The sequence below is a fragment of the Lepus europaeus genome, chromosome X (assembly GCF_033115175.1).
Source record: "Lepus europaeus isolate LE1 chromosome X, mLepTim1.pri, whole genome shotgun sequence".
Classification (NCBI taxonomy): Eukaryota; Metazoa; Chordata; class Mammalia; order Lagomorpha; family Leporidae; genus Lepus; species Lepus europaeus.
In genome coordinates, this window is record NC_084850.1 from 70298634 (window position 1) to 70321093 (window position 22460).

The window sequence follows — 22460 nt, forward strand, 5'->3', positions numbered from 1 at the left end:
CAAAAAAAAAAATACTCTGGCATCTAAACAGAACCCAGTCTAAGGCATTTAAAGGGGTAAGACATCAGGCCGGCTCTATGGCGCTATGGTGGGTTAATCCTCCACCTGCAGCACCAGCATCCCATATGGGTGCCGGTTCTAGTCCCAGCTGCTCATTTTCCAATCCAGCTCTCTGCTGTAGCCTGGGAAAGCAGGACAAGATGGCTCAAGTCCTTGGGCCCCTGCACCCACAGGGGAGACTGGGAGGAAGCTCCTGGCTCCTGGCTTTGGATCGGCACAGCTCTGGCCCTTGCGGCCATTTGGGGAGTGAACCAGTGGACGGAAGACCTCTTTGTCCCTCCCTCTCACTGTCTGTAACTCTAACTCTCAAATAAATAAATAAAATCTTTAAAAGGGGGGGTGTAAGACATCAGTTTGAAAAGTGTCCCTCAGGAGTCGTGGCACAATGGGGAAGCCACTGCTTGCAACTCCAGCATTACTTCAGCTCCCTGCTAATGTACCTGAGGCTCTGCCACCCATATGGGACAAAGGGATGAAGTTTCTGGCTCCTGGCTTCAGCCTGGCTCAGCTACCGCTGTTGCGGTAATTTGAGGAGTACACCAGTGGATGGACAATAAATATCTCATTCCACCTCTCTCACACCCACACTGTCATCATGCCTTTCAAATCAATTAAAATTTTTAAAAGGAAAAGCAAAAGAGCCCCTATCAAAGCAACATGGATTCTGCTAAAATTTAAGTAAGAACAAATATCAAACTGATGGTAAAGCTTGGGTAGAAGAATGGTGAAACCATGCTCTGTAAAGTTTACACAATGTCCACAAAAAATCAGCAGGTGACAAGTGGAAGACTCATGTTAAGAAGGGATGATGGGGCTGGAGATGTGGCATAGTGGGTAAAGCCACCGCCTGCAGTGCAGGCATTCCATATGGGTACCAGTTGGAGTCCTGGCTACTCCACTTCCAAACCAGCTCTCTGCTATGGCCTGGGAAAGCAGGAGAAGATGGCCTAAGTCCTTGGGCCCCTGCACCTGCATGGGAGACCTGGAAACTCCTGGCTCCTGGCTCTGGATCGGCCCAGTTCCGGCCGTTGTGTCCATTTGAAGAGTGAAGCAGCGGATGGAAGACCTCTCTCTCTGCCTCTGCCTCTCTGTAAGTCTACCTTTCAAATATATAAATAAATTAAAATCTTTAAAAAATTGTTTTAAGGCCAGCGCCGTGGCTCAATAGGCTAATCCTCCGCCTGCGGCACCAGCACACCAGGTTCTAGTCCCGGTCAGGGCGCCGGATTCTGTCCCGGTTGCCCCTCTTCCAGGCCAGCTCTCTGCTATGGCCCGGGTGTGCAGTGGAAGATGGCCCCAAGTGCTTGGGCCCTGCACCCACATGGGAGACCAGGAGAAGCACCTGGCTCCTGGCTTCAGATCAGCGCAATGCGCCGGCCGCGGCGTGCCAGCCGTGGCAGCCATTGAAGGGTGAACCAACGGCAAAAGGAAGACCTTTCTCTCTGTCTCTCTCTCACTGTCCACTCTGCCTGTCAAAAAAAAATTGTTTTAAAAAGAAGGGATGAGATGGAGCCAGTTTTGTGGCATAACGGGTTAAGCTGCTGCCTGTAATGCCAGCATCCCATATGGGCCCTGGTTCAAGTCCCAGCTATTCCACTTCAGATCTAGCTCCCTACTAATACACCTAGGAAAGCAGTGGAAGACAGTCCAAGTGCCTGGGCTCTTGCCACCCACATGGGAGACCCAGAAGAAGCTCCTGGCTCCTGGCCTAGCCCAAACTGTTGTAGCCATTTGGGGAGTGAACCAGGAGATGGAAGATCTCTCTCTATCTATCTATCTATATATGTGTGTGTGTGTGTATATATTTGTGTGTATATGTGTATGTATATAAATACATATATGTGTGTGTGTATGTATGTAAGTATCTGCCCCACTCCCTCTCTGTAAGTCTGCCTTCAAGCAAATAAAACAAATCTTTAAATATAAGAAGGGATGAGATAATGGTGATGAAAAAGCCTCCATCAATAGACCATCTACAACAATTTTCAAGGAAAAAAACCAGATCTTGTTCATGAACTGAAGAGGAATAATGATTCACAGCAGAAATAGCCAGAACCACAGACATCTTACTGGCTCAGCTTACACAATTCTGACTAAAAAATTAAAGTGCAGTAAACTTTCTGCTCAATGGGTGCCAAAACCATTGTGCCCAGACTAGCTGCAGACAATAGAGCTTTCAATGAAAATGTTAAGCAAGTGAGATCATGCTGAAGCACTTCTTCAAAAAACTGGAACACAACAGAAACATGTCTTTACCAGTGTGAGCATGAAGACAAAGCACAATCAAAGTGATGGCTACCATGAGGTAGACAGAAGTGGTCCAGTTAAAGCAAAAGTAGACGCACTCAAGAGCAAAGGTCATGGCAATGGTTTTCTTTGGGGGATATTCCAGGCATTGTCCTTGTTGACTTCCCAGAGCACCAAAGAACAACAACAACAAAAAATCCCTGCTTATTAGGAGGCAGTTTTGAGAAAGTTAGCCAAAACTTAGTAGCAGAAAATTGCCAGGAAAGCTTCACCAGAGATCCCTTCTCCAACACAATACTCCGGCTCATTCCTCTCATCAGATAAGGGCAATTCTGTGAGAGTTTTGATGGGAAATCATTAGGCACCCAACTTATAGTCCTGACTCGGCTCTTTGTTCCCCTTCTGCTTTCTGTTCCTTTTTATCCTCCCCCCCCCCTTTTCTTCAGTTAATAATATGAAAAGGACTGCACTGGCATGGAATTTCTAGGTCCCTCTATTCTTTAGTAGACTAATTGGCTGGTATCACTGTTTACAAAAGTACACTGAACTTGATAGAACTTGTATTGAGAAATACTGTTTATATTTGTTTTTATCTTTATATTTTAATTTCATTTTTCCTGACACTTTCGAAATTCCTTGACATGGCATATGACTCCTAACTATGGCGATACTTCTGAGAAATGTGTCAGCAGGCAATTCAGTTTCACTGTTGTAGTAACATCATATACTTACAAAAACCCAGATGGTATAGTTCACTACACACCTAGGCTATACAATACATACACACACACACACACACAAATATATATCAATACACATAGACTATTGTTCCTAAGCCTCTGAAGAACAAAACAACATGAGATTAAATCAAGCAAAAAAGAAAACCATTCAATCAAGAAACTGGTAAGCACGAGATGTATGAGGGTGCTACCCGCAATCATAGCATATTGTTTTATAGTAAATTTTTTATAAGCAAGTGCATATTTAAAAATAACAATAAAAGAGTGGGAATGTGATGCAGCAGTTAAATCTACAGTTAGGTTGCTCACATGCTATATGGAGTGCCCAGTTTGAGTCAAGGCTACTCCACTTCTGACCCAGCTTCTTGCTGATTACAGATTGGGAAACTTTCCCAAGGCAATCTGGCAATAAAAATCAAAAGCAATACCAAACCACTCGTGAAAAACTCAACCAAAATGTTACAGTTATAGGTATTTATTTAAAGAAATAACTATATATGTACAAAAGATTTGGGTGTATGATGCTCATCACATCATTAATTCATAAAAGGGAAAAACTAACAATCTTAAATGTCCAACAAAAAACTGTTTAAATAAAGGGTGGGGGTGAACATTGAGCCTAGCAATTAAAGCACAGATTTGGACACACAGAGTCCATGTATGAGAGTATACGGGTTTAATACCCAGCACTGGCTCATGACTACAGTTTCCTACTAAGGTAGACTCCGGGAGGCAGCAGTGATGCCACAGGTGATTGAGTTCTGCCACCCACATGGCAGACACGGACTGAATTCCCACCTCCAGGCTTCAGGCCAGCCCAGTCCCAGCTGTGGCAGGCATTTGGGGAATCAACCAGCAAATGGGAGCTCTCCCTCCCCCCACATCTCTCAAACAAGGAAATGACATCCTTATAAAAGTTACTAAGTAGCCACTTAAAATGACATTTAGCAAGATTTTTGAAATGCATAATTATAGAGATGAAGAACATATTCTTCAGATACAGGCTGCCAGACTGAGGGATGGGAGGTTGAATGGAGTCAGTGGCTATAAAAACGTATCATTAGAGATCTCCAAGATGAAACAGTTCTATATTTTGTATCTTGACTCGTGGTGGTGTTCACATAATCTACACATGATAAAAATGCAGAGAATTAAAGAAACACACACACAAGTACATGTAAATCTGGTGAAATCTGAATAAGCTCTGTGAATAAGGTCAATTTCCTGGCTGTGCTATGTTGTACAAGATGTTATTTACCATTGGGGAAAACTGGGTGAATATTATACAGATCTTGCTATACAGGATCTCCCTGAATTATTTCTTAAAATTACTAACTGCACGGGAGTCTACAATTGTTTCCAAATAAATAGTTTCTAGAAAGAAACTGAGGAAGCCTAATTCATTGATAGGGAATGATGCTTCTGACATACTGTAAAGTGGAAAATAACAGGTTTCAAAATACCATCTATAAATAAGATATATTCTTGGAAGAATACATACAGCTATACAAAGAGAGAAAAAGCCTGGAAATAAAGGCATAAAAGTATTAGTTATCACTTCGTTTAATGAGGGCCTGTGGAGGAAAAGACATTACTATATCCACCTTGTCAATTAAGATGCTTGATGCATCTACTGTAAATGCTGTCAGTTGTTAAAGACCACAGGAACTAAAAGAATAGTTGACCAAAACATAAAAGTTTCATCAATGAGACAGTGAGTCCCAAACTTGAACCTGAAAACTGTTTTCAAGAACACTAAAAAAAAACTTAGCAAACCCCAGCACATGCACACATTATCTCAGTGGGAAATTACATATCTTGTGAGCAAAAGAAGAATTACTACTGAAATAAATTTTATCTTAAAATGTAACTATAGTTTCTGATTTCATTTATTGCCATGGCATTAGTGGATGAAATTCTTTTTTGAGTTTAAAGGGATAAACCCAACCAGGTCATTTTGTACCAAAAAAAGAGATTTGCAAGCTGACACAGATGTCATGATGTGTCAATAAGGAGCTGACATCATGTGGCTATTGTTGGAAAACCAACAATGGCAACACCCCAAAATGAAACAACTGCCAAGCACAAATTATGAGCAAAATAATCTGGACTGTATAAAGTATGCTCTCATTTGGAAAAACTAACAATATCAATCTGATAGCATTAGATCAACATCATTCTTACTTTTCTGACCTTGGTAAAACTCAGCTAAGCCTAAAGCTCCACACTGGTGAAATGGAAATTATGTATTCGCTTCCAAAGCCAGGGTTATTGTGAGAATGAAATGAAATCATACACTTTCAGGGCTTAGCGCAGTGCTTGGCACATAACAAATGCTAGAAAATGGGACCGGTGCTGTGGCATAGCAGGTAACACCACCGGCTGCAGTGCCAGCATCCCATATGGGTGCTGGTTCGAGTCCCAGCTGCTGAACTTCCAATCCAGGTCTCTTCTATGGCCTGGGAAAGTAGTAAAAGATGGCCCAAGTCTTTGGGCCCCTGCACCCGCATGGGAGACTCAGAAGAAGCTCCTGGCTTCAGATAGGCCCAGCTCCGGCTGTTGCGGTCATTTGGGGAGTGAAGCAGCAGACAGAGAGAGACCCCTCTCTCTCTCTCTGCCTTTGCCTCTGTAACTCTGCCATTCAAATAAATAAAGCTTTAAAAAAAGGCTAAAAAATAGTTTGTACCGGGGCGGTGCTATGGCGCAGTAGGTTAAACCTCCGCCTGCAGTGCCAGCATCCCATATGGGCACCGGTTCTAGTCCCAGCTGCTCATTTTCCAATTCAGCTCTCTGCTATGGCCTGGGAAAGCAGTACAGGATGACTCAAGTCCTTGGGCCCCTGCACCCACATAGGAGACCAAGAGGAAGCTCCTGGCTTCTGGCTTCAGATCCACGCAGCTCCAGCCATTGCAGCCATTTGGGGAGTGAACCAATGGAAGGAAGACCTTTCTCTCTGTTTCTCCCTCTGTCTGTAACTCTACCTCTCAAATAAATAAATAAAATCTTTTAAAAAAGCAAAAGAAAATAGTTTGCACGTATTTGTTTGATAAGGTGTTGTAGGTATTAAAATTTTCTAATTGTATCCTATTTTGCTTAAATAGTTTATGCCAAAGTAACCAGTTCATAAAAGTATTCAAAGCCACATCTCAGCATCTTCTTAATATGCCTGATACCTGTGTGTAAAACTTCTCTATACTTTACCTCACATTAACTTTTCCATGGAAATGACTTTAAGTCCACATACAAGAAAGTAGTTCACAAAAATAAGTAAAGCTATATACAATGACCAAAACTACCACAATATCTCAACAAGAACATGGGTTTGGGGAAGGAAGGAAGGAAGGAAAGAAGGAAGGGAGGAAAGGAGGGAGGAAGGAAGGAAGACACATGAGAAGAACACTATTGAAAAGGAGAAGTAGTTGTCACTACTCACTTCTCTGAATGTGATATAAAACAAAATCAGTCAAGTAGTAGATTACCAACTCAGGCTCTTGGTAAAATCCAATAGGAAATGAAACACATTGAGAACCACACTAGCAGCACCAAGCTGCCCCACTCTCTCCTATTTGCAAACTGCTTGAGTTTTCTTAACAGTCTCATTATGATTACAAGCTGGCTTTCATATAATCATGCTCTGATAAATCAATATTTGTGATAAATTAGTCTTTTTATATTGCCTTTTAATGAAATTACTAGAATAGCAAAGACAATAAGTCAACCTTTGAAAGTATTCCTATTTTCTTGTCCACAACTAAATATTTTCAAAATGTTTCCAATCTCTCAATAGTATTATAAGCTAGACACTAATGGTGACTTTTCATTTATTTTACTTTTAAATCCATTTACATACACAACAGGCACAGCCTAACATTTCAGTTAAAAGACTTTGCTCTGAAGCTGAACAGCAGATGATTTAGCATAAGTAACAGGTCAATTATATGGAATTATAATTGTTTCTGTGCATTGGGATTTTATGTTAAACATGAGAATGTGATGGTGAGCAGCCGTATTTGATTTTAATTGCTGTAGCCTGAGTAACCCAAAACATCATGAGAACACTGGAGAAAATGACATGAAGCATGGGAGATGAAAATGATGCTGCAAAGGGAACTCTGGTAACAGATGCGGCTCTCTCTGAGGGACTGGCTCAAATTTATGATTTGCAGAGAAGGGTAAGCAACTCCCTGAGAGGCTTCTCCAGAGTTAGATAACTCCTTTTACTTTTCTAGGTATCAAGAGCAGAAAAGACACACTTTTCCACCAATAAAAGCCCAAAGAAGTGCAGTTTCCTTCCAGCATAGCAAAACCTGTTAGGATTTATTTAGCTCCTTCAGCATTTCTTACTTACACTGACAGGGAACTTTCATAGTATGCCCCCAAAAAAGACAAATGTAAATTTGTTCAAAGATCATAGACAAAACATAGAAATAATGCAAGCTGATGAACAAAACAGAAGAAAAGAAAGAAAATCTGTAAACCACAAGGAAAGACATCTAGTAGAAATAGTGGTAATAGACACACAAAGGCCGTTCCCACCAAGCAGTGCAGGAAGCAGAGGGAGATGAGTCACATACCTGAATCCTCTCACTGCTCTCTGTGGAAATCATGAGGCCTTCTTGGAAAGCATTCAGGCAAGAATAGTAATAGGCACACTTCGCTAATAGCATTATGGACCATAAAAATCAACTACATTTTCTGAGCACTTACTAAGCATTTTAGAGGAATCATCTCACGATTCCTCAACACAGCTCTGTGAGCTTCATCCTATTTAGAAATAAGAAAAGTGATGTTCAAAAGGTTAAGGAACATGGCTACCATGGCACAAGAAGCCTAGCTAGGATTCAAACCAAGGCTGCTGGCTGATTCCAGAGCCATACTGTGAATTGCTATACAATTTTGCTCAAATGAAAAACATGCATGTCAAAGTAAACAAAACATACAAAAGGTATAGCATTTGTAAATCTAAAAGAATTTTGAAATATCATTTTCACTCCTAGTTACTATGTTATTCAGTAGATCAGTATTCTCTAGACTAAAATCTTACCCTGGTGCCAGTGCCTTGGCATCGTGGGTAAAGCCACTGCCTATACTGCTGGCATCCTATATGGGCACCAATTCGAGACCCAGCTACTCCACTTCTGATCCATCTCTCTGCCAGGGCTTGGGAAAGCAGAAGATGGCCCCAAGTCCTTGGGCCCCTACACTCTCGTGGGAGACCTGGAAGAAGCTCCTGGCTCCTGCCTTTGGATCCACCCTGCTGTGGACATTTGGGGAGTGAACTAGCAAATGGAAGACCCCTCCCCCTCCGCCTCGCCTCCCTCTCCCCCTCTGCCTCTCCGTAACTCTGCCTTTCAAATACATAAATAAATCATAAAAAAACCTTACCCTGGCCCCTCAGAATATAAATATATATATAAGTATATATACACACATATATAAGAAAGCATTCATCCTCACTGCATAGTCTGATATATCCTATCTCTTTTTTAATGCTAGAATTTCACAATCCACAAATAGATGGCCCCTTGCAATTAGAAAATAAAAGCTGCTCTGGGCATGGACATATGGATACAAGGAGGAAGTACAGACATTCTATGATGTTTGAACCATATACGGGCATCCTGGGAGATGATTAAATGAGATATAGATAGGAAATCAGTCATGGTCACAACTGGATATATAGCAAATAATCAATTTTCACAATGCTTACTACAGCATTACTATCCCCAGAGGGTTAGAGAAGTGAAACAACTCTACCACGACAGTAAGCTGTCAAACAAGGTTAACTATCTTAATATTTCAACTCTTTAACATTAAGGAATGGGACTGTGCTATCTATGCAAACTATCCTGAGGAAGGCAGCTCGTAATTTTTAAAAAAATGTATTTTCATCAATCATGTTGATAAAAAATTTTCATATATATTTCATATATATTTCACATTTATATAAAACAATGATTTTACTTCTTACAAGGACAGAATTTAGCCTTTGATCAAGGACACAGAGTCATAATTACGTAAACACACTGGTATGGTAGTTCTCTACCTTAAAGATCACCTAATTCAGGTTGGCGCCATGGCTTAACAGGCTAATCCTCCACCTTGTGGCGCCGGCACACCGGGTTCTAGTCCCGGTTGGGGCGCCGGATTCTATCCCGGCTGCCCCTCTTCCAGGCCAGCTCTCTGCTATGGCCCGGGAAGGCCGTGGAGGATGGCCCAAGTGCTTGGGCCCTGCACCCGCATGGGAGACCGGGAGAAGCGCCTGGCTCCTGGCTTTGGATCAGCACAATGCGCCGGCCGCAGCGGCCATTAGAGGGTGAACCAACGGCAAAAAGACAGACCTTTGTCTCTGTCTCTCTCTATCCACTCAGCCTGTCAAAAAAAAAAAAAAAGATCCCCTAATTCAAATATCTCATTTTATAGACAGCAAACTAATGTCCTATGAGATTTTGCAATGTGTCCAAAGTCACACAGTAGGAATGTCCTGTGATTACACACACCATGCTGCCACATATACCAGTACTACTGTACTATGCTAAGCACAATTTAGTAAGATAATCAGGACTTACAGGCAGGACCCCTTGTTATTTCCCCCATCTTTTTATTTGTACTATCCCCTCTTTTTTCCATAATTTTTAGCAATACTATCCTTAAATCAAAAAGGATCTATGTGTTCATCCTCTGCATTTGGAAAAAATGCTCATCTATTCCACAGCTTATCTTAGGGAAAGAATTCCAAGAGATAAAGTATGTGGTGTGTTTTTAAAAAGGGACACAAGAGCCAGCATTGTAGCACAATGAGTTAGGCCACCACCTGCAATGCCTGCATCCCATAAAACACAGGTTCTGGTGCCAGCTGCTCCACTTCCAACCCAGCTCCCTACTAATGTGCCTGGGAAAGCAGTGAAGGATGGTCCAAGTCCCTGGGCCCCTGTCACCCACATGGGAGATCTGAATGGTGTTCTAGGTTACTGGCTTTGGCCTGGCCCAGCCCCAGCCATTCGAGGAATGAACCAGTGGATAGAGGATCTCTCTCTCTCTCTGCCTTTCCCTCTCTATCACTCTGCCTCCCAAGTAAATATAATAGGTCTTTAATTAATTAATAAGGAAGGGATGCAGATGGAATCTCCATGTAGCCTACAGAAAGCAAGAAAGATGCAAAGGCCTACATTGTCTTAAGAACAGCTTTGGAGATGTGACTATCAGGAAACACACACACACACACACAAATCTTGAGTAGAGGCAATATAGCAAACTTCACAAGCACAGGGGCCAGGTTCTCAATAAATGTGGGTTCAATACCCTGAAAAATGAGTGTTTGTCAGTACTCTTAACTGGTACAAGCCATTGGGGTGTTTGATGTAGGTCTGTATTTTAGGTGTTCATCTCTCCTCTTTCCTATATAGAGATATGAACTGTCTCTTAGGCATCCCCAACAGTCTTGGAGAGAGAGTAACACCACACTCCCTGTTATCATCTAATCAGATGGTTCTAATATATTCTGAGCATACTAGAATTATTTCCAAATAAGACTATGTTCTAAGACCTGAGGGATCCCCTTATGTATAAACATGTCGATATCATCACATAACTCTTACAACTTCCATCTTGCTTGTTCTGCTGAGATGCTATGTTATTGGAACTATTTTTAAACTGAAACCAATGATACCTTTCTACAAACCATAAAATTATCAAACATTACCATTCAAGTGCCTTTTAAAACAGCAAAATACTCTGAGAATGACAATTGTGTACCAAAACTAAAGACCACTCTCTAGACGCTTATCACTTATTCATGTTTGCCCCCTTCCTTGACTCCAGTCAGCCTTCCTTCTTTATTCCACATTTTTTTCTATTTTCCACAGTTCAGTACTTTATCTCATTCCTCAGTCTTTGAGTGTTCAAGAGATCTTTCCCGTATTTTCTGATCAGAAGGAAGCGGGCTTAACTAAGGAATTACATCATGCAAACTTTAATTTTCCGATAATCTCTTGAATATACAACCTAAGGAATAACTTTCATTTTGTGTTTCAGAAAATGAGAATACAAATTAATCAAGGTAAAAGGGATTTTAAAATATTAGCCCCAGATGATCTACCTGATGAAACAATTGTCTCTTGATGTTTGAAGGAGAACTAAATCTGCTAAACAAAAAATTATACTTGATAGCCTATTTCTTCATGTTTCTGATACATGCATGATTAATTTTGCTGTTATTCATAAATCTGAATTCACGAGGCACTGTTTTTTCTATGATTTACTCAAAGTGGCACTTTTTTATTAAAGCAAATGCATTTGAAAGGCTACTTTCAGCAAAGCATTTCAAAAGAAAACACTACAAAAACATTAGAAAATAATTCCAATTGAGTAATGATTGGCAATGTTAAAATCATTTTATTTGGGAAATGACACTTTAATCCAATGTTTCCATTTTGATAAGTTCCTTATCATAAACAAAGTTCTTTATCATAAACTCAAACAATGTGTATGACAAAAAAACCAAGAATGTTTAAACAGTATGAAAAACTTTTAAAATTAATTTCAAGTAAGTTCTTCCCATCCATTGAAAATTAAGCTTACACTCACTGGAATAAATCTAAAATCAATCATTCCCAAATATAAGAGATGCAATTTTATGGATCACTCATAACATCTTCCTACTTTTACTGTAACACAGTCCCAACAGGATGATATATTCTATATTTTCAATTGTATCAGAAGGCATAATATTCATTACATGATTCAAGAATTAACACACATCAATACAAATTTGAATCCACGTAAGAAAAAATTAAACACTCCAAGTTCCTAAGTAACAAAAAGCCAAGCATATAGAACTCCGTACAGTATAACAACTATTCTAAAATGGATACTGTTCTCAATATTAGCGTAAGAAAGAAAAAAATGAATAGGATATTGGCTGTTTCCAGTTCTCATCCAACATCTGTTCACAGCTACAGTTAGGTTGTCTGCAGCCAAGTAGTTATTTTCAGACTGGGAATGAACACTACTGCTACTCTGAGAACAATTAATTACTTAGGTAAAACTAGTTGAGAATTTTTCGTTAGACAACACCTTAACGGCTATCTAGTGTATCCTCCTCAAATTCAAAAACAAGGTAACTGAGGCTCAGAAATTAAGTGCCTGGGCTCTCCCAATTCATGCAATTTACCTAGCTAGTTAACAGCCAGACAAAACCAAGTTTTCCCAATTATTTCCATTAACAAGGAACAACTGTGAGAGTAAGAACAATTATTTTCCTTCTGGGATGGAATGGGCCTTTGGGCATTTACCAGCTATGTGATCTTGAGCAAATTACAACCCACTCAGGTTCCCTATTGCATTTCTGTGAAATGTAGAGAATGCCTACTCAAACAAGGTTGTTGTGAGGATTATGTCTGGCTTGCAAAATGTTTAGCACACTGGTTAAAAAATAATAAGCATTTGAAAGCAGGTAGCTATTATTTTTATTCCCCCTCTCTGGAAACATGGCTACTACTGTTTTAGAAGAAAACTACTCAATTCATTAGCACAATGGTTAGGGGCCCATCTATCAGAGCTTCCCTTGGCCTACCATCCTCTACAGACAGGGAGAAAACCCCACCCAACAACTTATTTCACCCCATCTAAAATTTACTCCCTTCATTGTTTAGAAAAACAAGATGCAAATTGCTGCCAAATGTATTTTGCTATGTGTTATACATTGAATTTGTCAACTAGAAAACGTAGAGGGGTTTCTGACTCCACCCAAAACATGGAGAAGCAGCCATGAAAAAACAAGGGAAGATAAGGTACACCTGAACTGTAACTCAGGCGCTTGCTTTCAGTATATTTAGTTGTGGGTGGATAAGTGGATGGTAGAAAGCAAGATACTTCTTTTCAGCATCATAACGCAGGAGTAATGGCTACCTCTACAAAATCCAATTAATTCCCTAGGCTTCTGAACACAATGGAAAACAATCCATTTCCTTTTCCTTGGCAAATCTGTATGTACACGGGCAATAACTGAGCACCTTTCTTTGTAAAATTGAGGATTAAGCTTCTCCTAGCTGCACTGCACGCTAGGATCACAGTTATATTTAAAAGTCGTATGAAATGGCGAGACAGAATGATGGGAAATATCACCTTGAAATCAAGAAGGAGGTACTCATAATGTCATGCCAAAGGTGTCTCCACTGATAAAATCCCAACCCTCCATTCTCATGACACGGCAAACCCACCCGCCTCTAAGGAAATTAATAGGAATCACCGCAGCAACGAACCTCAGCAATCGGCATCGACCAGATCGACCCCTACTCAAATGGCGCTAAGTACCGCGGGTCCAAGCCCCTCCCTGGAGCTGCCAAGTTCCGCGCTGACTCCAGACTACCTCACTTCCTTTCCGTTTTCCCTCCCGTGCTCGACCCCCGGCATTTCTCGCCAACCCTCGCCACTGACAGAGAAAGTAGGAACAAGACAGATTCCCTACACTTTGCCCGAGGAGTACCAGGGCCACACATACCCGTCCCTATTACGATCACATCAAACTCCGAAGGGAGATTGTCCGCCATCTTGACAGGAAACGTGTCATGTGACTAGTGCTTGTGGAAATGAGATCAAGTCGGCATTCCCTGAGTAGAAGACGGAAGAGAGAACAGTGCATTCTGGGTATTGTAGTTCCTGGGTGGAGAGTCCAGGTAGGCGTCTACAGCGTTATATTTGAAATATTCACGCAAATATTAAAAGGTCGATTCATTTTCCAGACTGAATACAGTATCTCGTTGAGCCGGGAGGTTTGAAGTAGGAGAGAGCTCTAAATTTTTATAACGCTGGGTGGGATGAATGTAGGCAGACTTGTGTGCCCCTTGACAATGATGAAGCAAGAATTGTTAGAAAACATCGAGGGCGGAGAAGTTGAAAGGGTCTCGCTCTGTGAACAAAGGAGACTTTAGCTCCAACCTAGAAAGCTGTTTCCCCCAACATTTCTTTACTTTTGTTTCGACCCCCGAAACTTGGTTTTTCACATCAATACTTTCGAACTACGTTCCCTGTCTTGCTCGTCTCTGTTTCCCCCAATGAAAACCCCCGAAAAACCTCACACCCTAGTTTCGCCTGAATGGAACTCTCACCGCATCCGCATCCGTATCTGTTCTAAAAGTCCAAACAGCCACCCTGGCATTATATGTATTTAAGAAACGACCCATGCTTTACAGGAAGGAACAAAAATACGAAAGCATAGTAGGTGGGTGATAAGTGTTTGCTGAGTCTGAATTTGATTTTCCGCACGAATAAAACGAGTCCATACAAGAGTCTTCTAATAAGCAACTGCAGAAATAATTGAGTTAAACTGGCCTTTATATTAAAGTTGCTGCATCTGATGATAGGCTTTACGTTGTCTATGTGAAGCGGCTAACATAGCTCTCACGAGTATTTTCAAGGTCTGTCACCTCTCATTTCGCTTTATTTAACGCTTTGCTGACAACACCAAAGCAAAAGGGGGGGGGGGCGGTGCACGCGGCAGAAGCGGTACTTTTTTTTAATCTCAGAAATTACTTCCGTGATTTTGCAAGAATTTTTAAAGAGGATGCAGTCATGAAACTTTCCTTGCACCATCTGTCCTGTGGGCTACTTATAGTCCCCAGACACATAGTTTTCTCTTCCTGTTAGTGATCATGCTCACGTTTGTTGTTCCTTCAGCATGGAATGAATCTGCCCATTCTTTGGATAACATATACCCCCAAGATTCTGCTCAATTTCTGCCCTCTCCTCCTCTCATCTCCTTACTATATTAGGCTGTTTCACTATATAGTGATGCTACCCTGTCATAGCCTGTTGTATTTGCACAAAGATTGTTTGCATTTCTGTCTACTACTACAGAGTACACATATCTTTATAATCCACAAAAAATACCAGACATACAACACCATAACTTACAAGCCCAGAGACCAATTCTTGTTTATCTTTTTACTACCCTGCACCTAACCTAAGTCTGGTGCATAGTAGAAGTTCAATAAATAGTTGCTGAACTGAATTTGCGTCTGACTCCCGCAGACACATGGCAAAGCACTGTGAGGACACGGACTCCCTCGTGTTTGCCTTTATTTCACATCTGCCCATCACTATTATGTCTTCCATATTGAAAATGTTCAATATGTTTGTTAATTTTGAAAAAGACCCATGAAAACTCTTTAGAAGTATATTTTGCTAGGATTTTTGCTGCTTTTCTGTTGTGTCTTGCCATAATTTTTAGCAATATTTTACATGTTTCATTAATATGTTTTATGGATTACCCTCTTGTTTTAAACAATTCTCTTGTGATATGGTTCTTTGATGAATTTTCATGTAAAAGAGATTCCCCAGAGAAGTATAATTTATTGTTCACTAAGTCACTCTGTGATTTGTCTTGGTATGAAAAAAAATTTTTTTCAGTTTTATCATAACTGAAATAGGTCTTATCTCTGAGACATTTGACACACAAGTGGAAATGGAAATTCATAGATTCCCCAGGATAAAAAAGGGAAACTTTCCAAAATCTTTCCTAGCAGTGAGAAGCCTCAGATGAAATGGTTAAAAACATGGCAAACAAAAGTAGATCTATTTTACCTTGGTAATATATGTATATATTATATACTTTTTGATATGGAGATTCAATATGGAATTTTTAACTCTCTAGTGATTCTAAAAATGTTCTGACAATAGCACCATGAAAATGCAACTCACTAATTCGTTTATTCTTCAAATATTCATTGAGCACCTAACACTGGTTTAGATGCCAGGAATATAGCAATGAATAAAAAAGACAAAAAAAAAATCCCTGTTTTCATCTAGTAGAATGAAATAAAATAAACAAGTAATTACTCTGTAGTCTTAATTATCCACTGGATCCTGCCTCAAATTTGAAACCTCCTTCCCCCCGCCCCCCGAGGATAGAAATCATGATCCTCAGAAAGATGATATCTTCAACCTTTATGTAGCTATTCTTTCTCCGAAGTTATCGTGTGACTCATTCACAACCTCTCTGGGCATGGAAAATAATATTGGGAAAAATGTAAAGCCTCTGCATAAAGATGCTCAAAATACCTCTTATTTCAAATGTTTTTTTTTTCTGCAGATTTTACAAAGTAAAGATGAATATAGGAATTGACAATGTTAGTACAAACAGCATAAAGCAAAACAGCCAAATTGCTGTCTATTTTATTAATAGAGGGCTATCTATTTTTGAGAGCTAAAATGTTTTATTTGGTAAATCACAGCAATAAGATAATGGATATCTAAGATCTGACTACCCTATTAAATCACTGTGGCACTAATTTTGTACTTAATGGTTCCCTGAGTTGAAAAACCACAATTCCCTGAACATTTACATTGTATTCAGAAGTTTACTCAACTGTAAGATCTGACTATTAGCTTTCTACAAACCAGTAATTTAATGGTCTCTATCCCTGGGGCCTTTCCTTTGAGTTCCAGATTCATGTTTCCAACTCCTTATTCAACATCTCTTCTGAGTGTATCCAATACCAAATTTTTGAACATTCCAATACCACTCCCAAAACTGTTTTTTTCTTCATTTAGTGTTCCCAGTCTTAGAAATACAAGCATCTTCTACTCAGTTTCTCAAGTCAAAAACCCAGGAATCATCCTTGACAGATCATACTTCCTTTTACCGTGAATCAATTCATCAGCAACTCTCGGCATATTTCTCTCAAAATCACCTTGCCAATATGTCCACATCCGTCAATCTGGATTGCCTCCTTCATCTCTTTCCTAAACTACTACAATAGGTCCTAGCTGGATGCTTCATTCGTGTTTATTTCTCTCCAATCTACTGTCCACACTGCACATAGATTAAACAATTTAAACTTAAATTTGGTCATGTCTTCCTGGACCCAAAATCCTTCATGATTTCCTACTTTCCTTAAAATACACTCCAAAATTCTAAATATGATCTAAAAGGTCCTACTGGGGCCGGCACTGTGGTGCAGCGGGTTAACACCCTGGCCTGAAGCGCGGGCATCCCATATGGGTGCCGATTCAAGACCCGCTGCTCCACTTCTGATCCAGCTCTCTGCTGTGGCCTGAGAAAGCAGTAGAAGATGGCCCAAGCCCTTGGGCCTCTGCACCCGTGTGGGAGTCCGGGAAGAAGCTCCTGGCTCCTTGTTCCTGGCTCTGGATGGGCCCAGCTCCAGCTGTTGCGGCCATCTGGAGAGTGAACCAGCAAATGGAAGACCTCTCTCTCTCTCTGCCTCTCCTCTCTCTGTGTAACTCTGACTTTCAAATAAATAAATAAATATTTTAAGAAATAAATAAACGGTCCTACTTAACTCTTTAATTTCATATCATGACACTTCCCATTCTTTCTGTAAACTCCAGCTATACTGGTTTTTCCTTCATCTCCTCCAAAAGCTCATACACCTTCCCAATTTGGTGCCTTCACACACCTTTGTATGTCTGCACCTTTTTCCTTATTCCCCTCTCTCTTAGCTTAATGCTGTCATCCTTTACAGTTAATTTGAAATGTCACATAGCTTGGCAAGTCTTTGGACCCCAGCCTGGATTTTGTTTAACTTATCATGATAGGAAATATCCAACTAATTTTTTTTAATTTATTTGACAGATAGAGTTATACAGTGAGAGAGAGGGAGACAGAAAGAAAGATCTTCCTTCCATTGGTTCACCCCACAAATGGCCGCTACGGCCTGCGCTGCATCGATCCGAAGCCAGGAACCAGGTACTTCCTCCTGGTCTCCCATGTGGGTGCAGGGACCCAAGCACTTGGGCCATTCTCCACTGCCTTCCCGGGCCACAGCAGAGAGCTGGACTGGAAGAGGAGCAACCGGGACTAGAACCCAGCACCCATATGGGACACCAGCGCTGCAGGTGGAGGATTAACCTAGTGAGCCACAGCACCGGCCCCTCCAATTAATTTTATAATGGAAACAGGTTTCATTCTCTAGAAGGTAAATTCCACAAAAGCAAGGGCTATGCCTGTTTTGGTCATCATTATAGGTCCAATTCCTGATACCTAATAGGCACTCAAAAAATCTGCTAAATAAATTGATGAATAATAAAGTATATTAAGTTTTCACAAAAAAGTAACATAATATTTAATACTATTTTCAGTGGGAATAAGTGAGTTCGTTGCCCAGTAAACATGTTTCATCATGTTAGTGTTTGTAATTGGACAAATAGTACACATTAATAAAAAACCCAATCAGCAAAAGGATCATATGAAGACTAGTGATGCTAATAATTATCCAGACCCTCTCTGCCTTCCAATTTTCTTTCCAGAGATAAATTCCATTTCTTATCAATTTCTTGTGGATCTTGCTAGAGATTATACAAGTGTGTGTTGGGGGGTAGGGGTGGGGGCGTAATAATCCTTTTAGCTCTCTTTTGACACAAACAGTAGCATGCTACAAAGATTATTTTTCTCCTTACACCTTTACTTACTTTTTTACTTGTTATATCTTAGAGATATTGTGATTTTGTACATACAGGGATACCTCCTTCTTTTTAAAAGCTTCCTAGAATTCCGTGCTTACTATCAGCCAAATATAGCTCCATGGAGCTAGTGTTGTGGTGTAGCTGGTTAAGCTGCCTCCTGTGGCACCGGTATCGCATATGGGCACCAGTTTGAGTCCAGCTGCTCTGCTTCTGATCCAGCTTCCTGTTAATATGCCTGGGAAAGCAGTGGAAGATGGCCCAAATCCCTGGGCCCCTGCACCCACGTGTGTGACCCAAATGAAGTTCCTGGTTTCAGCCTGGCCCATCTCCTGCTGTTAAGGTCTCTCTCTCTCTCTCTCTCTCTCTCTCTCTCTCTCTGCCTTTCAAATAAATAAAAAATATTTTTTTAAAAAACTATACTGTACCTTATTTTATATTCCTCTATTGATGGATATTTAGTACTTTTAAAATCTTTCTTCCACTAAAAATGATGATGCAATGAGCATCCTTCTCGTAGAAAGGCAATCTTGATAATGGTTACCTAGTTCAGACTCTTATACAGACTTCCCGGGTTTAATTCCAGTTCCACCATTTACCAACTGAGTGGCCTCAAGCAAATTATGTAACCTCTCTGAACTTCAGTTTCCTCATTCATAAAATGGTGTCAATAACGTTCCTTAGCCCCAAGATAATTATGAGGAGTAAATAACCTAGATAAGGTACTTGGAGCTATATTTGGCTGGTAGTAAGCACTCAATAATGTTTCTGCTGTTAATATTAATATTAGTAGTAGTAGTAGTCATTGTGAGCATACCAAATTTTACCAATGAGATTGGAAAAGCTGAAGAGATTTGATAACATACAGTATTGGTAAAGATATGAGGAAGGAAGGACTCACATACTACAAATAGGAGTATAAGTGGCATAATTTATTTGATAGAAGTTTGACAATATCTGTCAACATATTAATTGCATGGACTTGGTTATTTAGTATATTCTCATTTGAGATTTACCCTACAGAATGGTGAACTTTTTTTATGTTTGCCAGGATTTAACATCATATATCATTTCAATATCTTGTTAACTTTTGAGATTTAAATTTATGTAACCAAAAAATAAGTTCTCATGTTTATTTACTTCAGCATGTAGTATCACAATATGGACGATATATTATTTAATAAAATATAAATTCTTTCCTCACAAAATGGCTTGGAAATTAAACATGTAAATATATTTAAGCAAGGTTTATACTAATTCAAGGACCATGAAAATAATATAAGAGCAAGATTTGTTCAGTGAACTATCCCAAGTACTTTTAAAAGCTCCTGTAATAGTGGCCGGCGCCGTGGCTTAACAGGCTAATTCTCCGCCTTCTGGCGCCAGCACACTGGGTTCTAGTCCCAGTTGGGGCGCCGGATTCTATCTCGGCTGCCCCTCTTCCAGGCCAGCTCTCTGCTATGGCCCAGGAAGGCAGTGGAGGATGGCCCAAGTGCTTGGGCCCTGCACCCGCATGGGAGACCAGGAGAAGCACCTGGCTCCTGGCTTCGGATCAGCACGATGCGCTGGCCGCAGTGGCCATTGGAGGGTGAACCAACGGCAAAAAGGAAGACCTTTCTCTCTGTCTCTCTCTCTCTCTCTCTCACTATCCACTCTGCCTGTCCAAAAAAAAAAAAAAACTCCTGTAATAGAACAAGAGCATTTTAATAAATATTTCTTGAATGTCAAAGAGCTAGAAGTCTATAATACTCGTCTATGAACCCTTTAGTAACACATGGTGTTACTAAGTGTGTTCTGGGAAAAAAATAATTCTGCAGGATATTAATAGGAGTTTTATGATCAAATACATTTAGGGAGCAATTAAAGTTAAATAGTTTCTTTACTAGAGGATTCTTCAAATCTTTTATAATAAATATACATGTGAATTGTTGGGGTGTGTAAGAGAAAGGAGAGACAGGACACGAGAACTCTTCTTTGGAAATGTGCCACCAGGATAACCAGTGTGTTTTCTTTATAGGTAAGGATTACAACAGTCTATTGTACAGTGCATGCCTATGTTCATATAACTCAAAGGTTTCTCTAAGACATGTTTAGCAAGACATATTAGATAAGCATGTCTGGGAAAATAGCGACTGTCCTTGTGAAACCAATGTTCCACAAGGGCTCAATGCTCTTCTTGTTAGTAGATCATTAACTATTCTTTTTTTTTTTTTTTGACAGGCAGAGTGGATAGTGAGAGAGAGAGAGACAGAGAGAAAGGTCTTCCTTTTTGCCATTGGTTCACCCTCCAATGGCCGCTGCGGCCAGCGCATCGTGCTGATCCTAAGCCAGGAGCCAGGTGCTTCTCCTGGTCTCCCATGCAGGTGCAGGGCCCAAGCACTTGGGCCATCCTCCACTGCCTTCCTGGGCCATAGCAGAGAGCTGGCCTGGAAGGGGGGCAACCGGGATAGAATCCGGCGCCCCAACTGGGACTAGAACCCAGTGTGCCGGCGCCAGAAGGCAGAGGATTAGCCTGTTAAGCCACGGCGCTGGCCAATCATTAACTATTCTTAATCAGTCCCTGTGGTCATACTCTGTGTTCTAGGAAGAAAACATTATCACTAGGAGTACATTGGCAGAAACCTTATTCTCCACAGTCAGTTATGAGAATTTTATAATCTTTAAACCACAGAACATACTTTGGGGACTACTAGGCTGGGGTATTGGTGAGAACCAGAGTGACATTTCTCACCATTTCATAGGTGATATTTTTGTTCCATCATCTGAAAGAAATGCATAACAAAATGTTTCCTACGAGTGGTAATGAGCTACATGGACCAGAATTATTACATATTGCACCTGGATGTCAGTGTTAGTACTATAGTTTATGATCCAGTGGTAACATAATTTTATACACACACACAAATTGAAACCACTAGCATGGAATTTCCTTGTTACCATATTGTAAACAACCAAACTAACCAGACACTGATCTGTCATAAACAAAAGCAAGAATGTCGCTTGGAACATTGATATCCTGAGTTCTTTAAGTATAAGAAAGCTTCTTGGAAAACTGTTATCTCAGGGTCAGTGTTTGTGACATAGCTGGTTTAGCTGCCTCCTGCGATGCCAGCATCCTATGTGGGCACCAGTTTGTGTCCCAGCTGCTCTGCTCCCTATCCAGCTCCCTGCTAATGTGCTTGGAAAAGCAGCAGAGGATGGCCCAGGTGCTTGGGCCCCTGTACACATGTGGGAGACCTGTATGGAATTTCCAGGCTCCTGGCTGTGGCATCGTCCAGCCCCGGCTGTTGCAACCATTTGAGTAATGAGGCAATGGATGGAAGATCCCTCTTTCTTTCTGTCTCACTTTCTCTGTAACTCTGCCTTTCAAATAAATAAATAAATAAATGTGTGTTTTTTAAATAGTTATCTCTATGAATGTATATCTCTTAACACTGAAAATTCAGCAACACAAATTTAGGAAGTAGCTTATTAACATCTTATTACCAGTTCTAAGCTTATAAAGAAAATTATTTTTTAATGCAGAAATAGTATTAGAACTTGTTCTGAATTGGAAAGTTTCTGTCTCTAAGCCTGTGGTTGTAGTGGTGGCAAGTATTCATGAGCACATGTATTCTGTACAACGCAACACAGTTAAATATAGGGAGAGTGCAGTCTACTGGAGAATAGCCTCCAATTACATGGACTAGTACTTTTTTAAACACACAAACCCGTTGAAGAGTTTTACACCATACCTAGATGAAGTCAAATTAAACTTTTCCACTTCAAACATATACAAATACTATTCAATCATACCCTTTTCCTTTTAAAAACTCAGATCTTTGAGTTCATGTTCATTTCCATCTGTAAAAGATAATCAATACCATGACATCAGTCATTTCCACAATATCAGAAATGTGTTTTAACCGCCAGGTTTATTAACAAAGTGATTATTTGTACTAATTTTTGTATTTGTCAGCTTCATCAATACAGAAATATTCAGAACACATTTGC

The 22460-nt window shown here is 40.4% G+C and overlaps 1 protein-coding gene across 1 annotated transcript in view; it reads right to left on the reverse strand.

Moving 5' to 3' along the window:
* The window catches only part of CHM (CHM Rab escort protein), a 219472-nt gene extending 205854 nt beyond the window's left edge, over positions 1 to 13618 (reverse strand). Inside the window, exon 1 of the mRNA XM_062183692.1 lies at positions 13549 to 13618. Within this exon, the coding sequence (XP_062039676.1) occupies positions 13549 to 13597 (49 nt within the window). The 5' untranslated portion in view covers positions 13598 to 13618. The remainder of the gene's footprint in view (positions 1 to 13548) is intronic.
* Positions 13619 to 22460: the final 8842 nt, after the last annotated feature.